This window comes from Carcharodon carcharias, chromosome 13 (genome assembly GCF_017639515.1).
Source record: "Carcharodon carcharias isolate sCarCar2 chromosome 13, sCarCar2.pri, whole genome shotgun sequence".
Lineage (NCBI taxonomy): Eukaryota > Metazoa > Chordata > Chondrichthyes > Lamniformes > Lamnidae > Carcharodon > Carcharodon carcharias.
Genome location: NC_054479.1, coordinates 76,309,759 through 76,317,775, shown reverse-complemented (window position 1 = coordinate 76,317,775; position 8,017 = coordinate 76,309,759). Strand labels below are relative to the sequence as shown.

Here is an 8,017-nt window from a genome sequence, read left to right as displayed (position 1 = left end):
GTGCTATGCACTCCCTATCCGGGGGTGGGGGGGAGGGCGGGGGGGTGATTCCCTGAGCCAGGAGTGTGCTCTTTCGTGCATGCGCATGAAAGAACACACAGATCGCCCTGAGGCAAAGTGCTGTCTCAGGGAGATCGGCTCAGGTTTGAAAGGTTCAATAAAGAAGGGGGAAAAAATTACTGGCATGTCCACTCATGTGCCACTGTCACATGAGCTGGGACATGTCAATTTCTTTTATTTAGACATTTTAACAAAATTTTAATACCTTCATGAAACCTCATCCCACCCATGGATGAGGTTTCATGTTCTTTAGAAGCCCGCCTGGGCTCCTGGCCTGCCCACCAACGTTAAGGTTGGACGGGCAGGTCTATTAATCATGTTAATTACTTTTTTAATGGCTTTAATAGGCCATTGACAGTTCGGCTGCGCGTGCGCCAAACTGAAAATCTAAACCACATGGGGTGACGTCGGGACGCATGCCCAACGTCACCCAGTGTCATTTTACGCATTGGCAAGTGGGCTCCGTGCTCCACTTGCCAAACAGAAGATTCTGCCCTATATGTAGATTAAAATCCCCCATGATTATTGCTGTACCTTTCTGACAAGCTCCCATTATTTCTTCTTTTATACTCTGTCCTACCGTGTAGTTAAAATTAGTGGGCATTTACACTACTCCCACAAGTGACTTCTTGCCCTTATCATTTCTCATCTCAACCCAAACTGCTTCCATCTGCTCATTGCGATGAGAAAATAAAGCTGTTCAACAGCAAGCATATAGACCATGTGCTGCCATTCCTAAAGAGCTGGCTTTTCATCAGATACAGTACCAACCACGTCTCAGCAACAGTATGAGATTTCTCATCTCAACCCAAACTCCTGGTTTTCTGAACTTAAGTTATCCCTTTCTAATGTGCTAATACCATCATTAATTAACAGAGCCACCCCTCCACTTGTTAAATGTCAATATTCAGGTCCCAATCTATGTCATCCTGTAGCCATGTCTCTGTAATGGCTATCAGATCATATTTATTTATTTCTGATTCAGTTCATCCACATGTTTTGTGTTCCCCTGCTGTGCTCAGTGAATTTAACCAAACTGACATTTTAGCTATGGAATTGATGGATGCATCCACTTTTCTCAAATAATTCCAGCACAGGAGAAACAAAATCCTATGATGCCTTTACTGCAGCTTCCCAGGGAACAAGTGTGTTTCTGTGTTTTAACCAATTGTGACCCAAATTTCACTATAATAATATCAAAATATGCATTAACCCCAAGACCATTTCATTGAAAATGGGCAAAAAATCTTGAAACTTGTACCTGATTGCTAAAACAGTGTAACAAAGAGAAGCAAATGCTGGACATCAAAACAAATCCCACCCTGCTCCATCACAGAGTTACAATGTCACAACTAATTACACAGACACTCCATCACTAAGACACAATCTCATAACCAATCACATTCACTCCATCATTGAGTCACTCTCACTCACAGTTACTTCCTGTCATAGGAGGTTACCTGATCACCCTGATTAGAACCATCAGAAAAGCCACTTCACTGCACCAAACCTCAACCTCTTGCAACCTTTTTTATTACTTTTTTAACCAGAGAACTATGCATCTTTATGATTCATGTGGGATTCACAAGGGCGATCTGTATAACTTTGAACTCCTGTTTTGCATTTGAATCTTTACCACCTATACTACAGGCTGGAGTTGTTTGATGTAGATCAAGACTTGCTAATTGATAAATTTTCTAACGGATGGCGTTGACATGAATGCAGTTCCAATGAAGTTGACCTCTTTCAGCATTGACTCTGAACTGAGCCTGTTACCGTGCCATGTGTTGGCAGCTCCTCACTGCATCATTCAATGGAAAACAATGGAGTAATTTGTAAGATTGAAAATAGCAATGTTAAGTTAAATCTTCACCCTTAGCAGCAAGGCTCTTTCTAAGTTCTATTAATAAATTTGCTGATTTATCCTCTCTCAGTCTCATTTAATCTTCCTTCTTTCCTCACTCCAGCCCAATCAAGATAAGCAGTTCCTTTTCTGTTTACTTAATCTGATTTTCTTCCCCTTGTCATAAAGTACTGGGTGTTGCTGAGAGATGGTTCAATAAACTGTGACAAACTCCCTCCTCACATCTTGAATAGCTAACCTCAAATCTCAATCGAAATATTTGCAGTTAATTATTACAATTGTAGTGGAAAGGGTTTGCACTTAAACACTATAAAAGAGTTTGATCAGTTTAACTTAAAGCCACTGCAAAACAGACAAACTGCAGCTGTACATCCTCAGAACTTGTCCCCACCTGTACTGACTGGAAACCACAGGTAACATCTTTTGATATATTGCATGATGATTTCAGTATGCAGAGTGCATACACTATTATTTCAAACTAGGTGTGAACCAATAATTTATAGCAGAAATCTAAAATCTTACAGGGTGTTAGATGCAGCTTTTTATTTATTTACCTGCTTAATTCTCTACTCTTTGAAATTCTGAGTTTTTCTTCAAACAGCTCATTATAAATGTAAACTAATGTAATGCTGAGAGTACAAATTTCAATATGATTGAGTAGTTTGGAGGAGGGTAAGGGAGGGTTCAGGGCCAGAGTTGGTATTGGGATGGGTGCAGGCACAGGGGAAGAGATGGCATGTGGAGGGAAATAGTAATAGGATCCAGAGTAACTCTGACCCGGAACCCTCCCTTATCCTCCCCCATGCTTTTGTTCGTTCCTGTGACCCACCAATGAGATCTTCTAATACCTGACCACGACTCTGGATCTGTTCCTTACTGAATACCACTTTCCTCTTTGACTGTGACTGTTCCCTCTGCCACCTAGCACCCTCAATTCAACCTTTAGGATCCCACCATTGATTGCACTGAACTGTTCATCCATCTTTGAATCATGCTCGACCTGTCCACCCGAACCCCACCCTCTTTCAAGACCACCACAACCAAAATGTTAGTCCTTTCTCTCTTCTGCACCTCCCTATACTGGAACACCAATCTTTGAACACCCACTGCCTTTTGCCAAAGAATTCAACATGAAAACCTGCTTCTCTTAGTCACAAGAGCACAAAGTGAGCTGGTGCATGCCACCTTTAAATGCTTGAGAAGCGGGTGCCACAATATCCTTGTATGTCGCTGACTTTATCTTGAAGATAGGACTTAATGGAAAACTATTTCAGGTTAATGAGTATTCATGGCATGCAAATATTTCGCAAGTAGGAACCTGCCACAGACCAGAGTAATTTTCAATGTGCTACAAAGATGCAGATGAGTTTATCTCTGTATCTCAACCCACTGTTGAGAAATTGAAATTTCGCATCCTGCCTAAGTCAGTCACCCTGCACGCCATGTTTGCCACCCTTGTAGGCTCCATAAAAATTCCCCCTATAGCTTTAGCTGAATAGGTCCTATCAATTTCTCACTTTTATTGAAAGTGTTTCCAGTTTATCTTTGGAGACAGGTGAGAGATTGTTTGTACTATTTGTAGAGGGTAGAACAGTATTCTCTGCATCTTTCATGGTTCTGATTGTGGTTGGTTAATAAATAGTTTACAATTCAACTGTTTTGAAGAAAAATTAAATCCTCAAGCATTGTTAAACAATATTTAATCATTAAAACCACAAGAGTGATCTTCAGAACTGATTTGTGATGGGTACCCTTGCATTATTTGTTTATGAATCAATTTCACACTCAACAGTTATACATTTAATCAGCAGGACAAGGATTAAGATTTCCTGTTGATAGGAATAGTTCTTTTTCAGCTGTTGTTGAATTATTCCCTCAGCCAGTAATTTGCTTTCCAGTAATTCAATTGGAGGTGGTGAACCTGCTCAGATTGGAACCTGTCACAAGTCAACATGCGTTCTGGGAACCAGCATTACATTGTAGCTCGACCAGCCTACTCTGAAGTCAGCTTCAAAGAACAAAATCAGCAAGTGGAGCGGTATCACAAAACAGCCCAGGACCATTTGAGGGCTTATTTTAGGTAAGTGACATGAATTAACTGTACTGTCTTACAAAGAGGTAAACCCAATCCTGTATCACTTCCAGGTCATCCTAACACCTGCACAAGAACACAAGAATTGTTAGATGGAAAAAGGACCAGGATTCATTGATCAATGGGAATCAGGGGGGAAACTCTCCGCTGGTTGGAGTCACACCTAGCACAAAGGAAGTTGGTAGTGGTTTTTGGAGGTCAATCATCTCAGTTTCAGGACATCACTGCAGGAGTTCCTCAGGTTAGTGTCCTAGGCCCAACCATCTTCAGCTGCTTCATCAATGGCCTTCCATCATAAGGTCAAAAGTGGGGATGTTCGCTGATGATTGCACAATGTTCAGCACCATTCGCAACTCCTCATACTGAAGCAGTCCATGTCCAAATGCAACGAGACCTGGACAATATCCAGGCATGGGCTGACAAGTGGCAAGTCATGTTTGTGCCAGACAAGTACTAGGCATTGACCATCTCCAACAAGAGAGAATCTAACCATAGCCCCCTTGACATTCAATTGCATTACCATTGCTGAATCCCTCACTGTCAACATCCTGGCAGTTACCATTGACCAGAAACTGAACTGGGCGAGCCATTTAAATATTATGGCTACAACAGGTCAGAGGCTAGGAATCCTGCGATGAGTAGCTCACCTCCTGACTCGCCAAAGCTGTGTACCATCTACAAGGCACAAGTCAGGAGTGTGATGGAATACTGTCCTCTTGCCTGGATGAGCGCAGCTCCAACAACACTCAAGCAGCTCAAACCATCCAGGAAAAAGCAGCCCACTTAATTGGCACCTCACCCACAAACATTCATCCCTCCACCACCGATGAACAGTAGCAGCAGTGTGTAGCATCTACAAGATGCACTGTAGAAACTCAACAGGGCTACTGCGACAGCACCTTCCAAACCCATGAGCACTACCATCCAGAAAGACAAGGGCAGCAGACACATGGGAACACCACCACCTGTTACAGCTTGCAAGGGTCCTGCTCCAGGTTAGATCACACGTAGATTTTGTTTTCCTCAGTGCAGCCTATCTGTTGCCAATTTAGACAGATTCCTGGAAGTGTCATTACATGACCTCCTGACCCAACATTCTCACCATTAGTCCCTCTGACATGCTCATCTGAGGGTTTGATATCATCCACTGTCCCCCACTCAGTTTTGAAAAAGAGGGAACTGTTACAATATCATTATTAATACTGAACACTTTGCTATAATGGTTTACAGCGTTGTGATACTGAATTGGTTAGTCTGTATTGCATAGATGAAACATCACTGACTTCATGTTCATGTAACCACAAACTTGCAACAGATGATGACTGAATGTGACAATTTACTTCCGGACAGAGACAATGTGAGATGTGTGATGAGTAACAAGATTGTACATGGGAATGGGAAATCACAAAATGTAATCCACTTTTTCTGAGGATTTGGTAAGTGGCAATGACAGATGGCAATGAAGAAAAATGCCCGTTACTGTCACTTGCACTTACTGCATCAGGACTGTTCATCATAGTTAAAGCTTCAGCAAACATTATTAAAAATAGGCTGAGATATAATTCATGTAATAATCCATACATAACCACATCAAAAGCTTCAGCAAGCATAATCAATGGGCCAGTGCTGTAGACCTCTATGACTCTAAGACCTTCCTCAAGGTCACTTTCAAGTTATTGAACTGGAATTTTAACAGCAAGAACAGTGTTTTAACACTTCAGACACTGTTGGAAATACAGCTGATTGATAAGACAGATATTTTGCATAAGATATTTATTTTATAAAGGAAAATAAAAAGTGTACAAGGATTTTAAAATTGAGGCAGTGCTGGACCTGAAGCCAATGTAGGTCACCAAGCACAGGGGTGATGGATGAACTGAAGTACAAAGATACATGAAGGAAGTAGAATCTAATAATGTTTTTCTCAATGCAATAAGCAGCTTGCTTCTGCTTTTTGTGTAATTTTTTGTCCTCTTGTGATCCTTGTGGTAGGACAGTTGCATAGACACTGATCCCTGAAAGTGTCCATCTCTTACATGGCACCAGGAGACTGAATTTCATCAGACTACGAGACTTTGGGGACCATCACAGGCACACCTCACACATCACTGCCAGGCACAGACTGCTAACAGTCTGCTGGGGGGACCTTGCAACTGAGCTGAGGGCAGTGAGGGTGATTGTACCTCTGGATTACACCTGAGCAGAGCCTGCTGCTCAGCACAGAGTGAGAACTGGACAAGGAGCTTTCCTATCTGGATACCTCACTGCCTTAACCAAAATGTAGGGGTTAAAGTTAATAAACAGCAGCCAGATCTGTTAACCACTCAGTTTATATTTCAAACGTGAAGAAGAAAATGTCTTACTTGCAGTGACGCCGATTTATTTAATAAAAAACTTGCTCAAAAAGAGGATTAACCAAAGAACTACCACAAAACTAACTCAGGATGGAGAATCCGAAAGTGAATCTAACAAGATTTAAAAATGGTTTCAATGATATTACTGACTGTACACAATGTAATATTGCCCACCTCATTTCTTGATCATCTAAGAGGCTGTCTCTCTTTCAGATGTTCAACTGCAAAGGCAAAGAGGATCTTTTACACGTTCCTTCCCATCGCATCTTGGCTGCCAGGGTATAATGTGAAAGAATGGCTTCCTAACGATATCGTGTCTGGTGTTAGTACTGGGCTTGTGAGTGTTCTACAAGGTACTACCTGCTACAAATCAGCCTGATATAATTCAGTCAAGTATAAGCATTGGTGCAGAAAATAATATTTTTATACTATGTTCTCAAAATCCAGGTCTGTATTTTCCAGCCCAATTAGAAAGATAATAGTAAAGGGTTAAATTCCTCTCAATGTTCTGTTAGTTTTAGTGATATCATAAATTGATAGGCGATGGCCTTCAAGGATCCACAAATTGTTCTTTGTCTTATCTTTTCAATATCAAGGTTTCAAAGATCATCTTACTTTAAGTAAAAAAACATCAAACAATGAATATTGGATGACAGCAATAAAGTTAAACTGATATGAAACTTCCTGAGTTATCTTTAGCCAGTCTATAATTAAGTTTGTTCATAGAATCATGGAATCACATGCTACAGAATGAGGTACTTACTGACATTGTGAGGATAGAGCAAGTGTGGGCGTCACATTGTCTCTGATTTGTCAAAATGCTTATCCAATCCTCTATTGGAGGAGACACAGTTTTTAAATATTGAGAAGACCATTGGTCCCCGCTAAAACTCTGCTCCCTAGCCACCGACTCCATCCCTCCTGCTTGACCATTGTCTGAGGCTGAAGCAGACTGTTCATAACCTTGGCATGCTATTTGACCCTGTTGGACTACCCACGCATAACTGCCGCATCATCAAGGCTGCCTATTTCCACTTCTGTAACATTGTCTGATTTTCGCCCTGCCTCAGCTCATCTACTGCTGAAACCTTCCCCTGTGTCCTTCTTACCTCCAGCCTTGACTATTCTAACACACTCCTGGCTGGTCTCCCACATTCTAACCTCCATAAACTTGAATACATCCAAATCTCTGCTGCCCATATTCTAACTTGTACCAGTTCAGTTCATCCATCCCCCCTTGTGACCGACATTGGCTTGGTGACCTACATTGGCTTCAGGTCCAGCACTGCCTCAGTTTTAAAATACTCATCTTTGTTTATAAACTGCTTCATGGTCTTTCTCCTCCCTATCTCTGTAACCTCCTCCAACTCGCAAACCTTCTGAGCTGTCTGCGTTCTCCAATTCTGGCCTCTCACACATCCTCAATTTTAATTGCTGCAACATTGGCAGCCTGGCCCTAAAGTGTGGAATTCCCTCCCTAAATCTTTTCTCCTCTCTACCTTTCTTTCCTATTAAAACCCACATCTATGACCAAGCACATGATCACCTGTCCTAAAGTTTCATTATGTGGCTCAGTGCCTTGTGAAGCACCTTGGGATGTTTTACTACGTTAAAGGCACTTTATAAATTCATGTGGTCATTGTTCAT

At 41.6% G+C, this 8,017-nt stretch overlaps 1 protein-coding gene across 1 annotated transcript in view; it reads left to right on the top strand.

Annotated features, from left to right (window-relative positions):
* The first annotated feature begins 3,876 nt into the window (after positions 1 to 3,876).
* The window catches only part of LOC121286083 (chloride anion exchanger-like), an 81,432-nt gene continuing 77,291 nt past the window's right edge, over positions 3,877 to 8,017 (top strand). Inside the window, exons 1-2 of the mRNA XM_041203081.1 lie at positions 3,877 to 4,004; positions 6,584 to 6,723. Coding sequence (XP_041059015.1) covers positions 3,877 to 4,004; positions 6,584 to 6,723 — 268 coding nt within the window. The remainder of the gene's footprint in view (positions 4,005 to 6,583; positions 6,724 to 8,017) is intronic.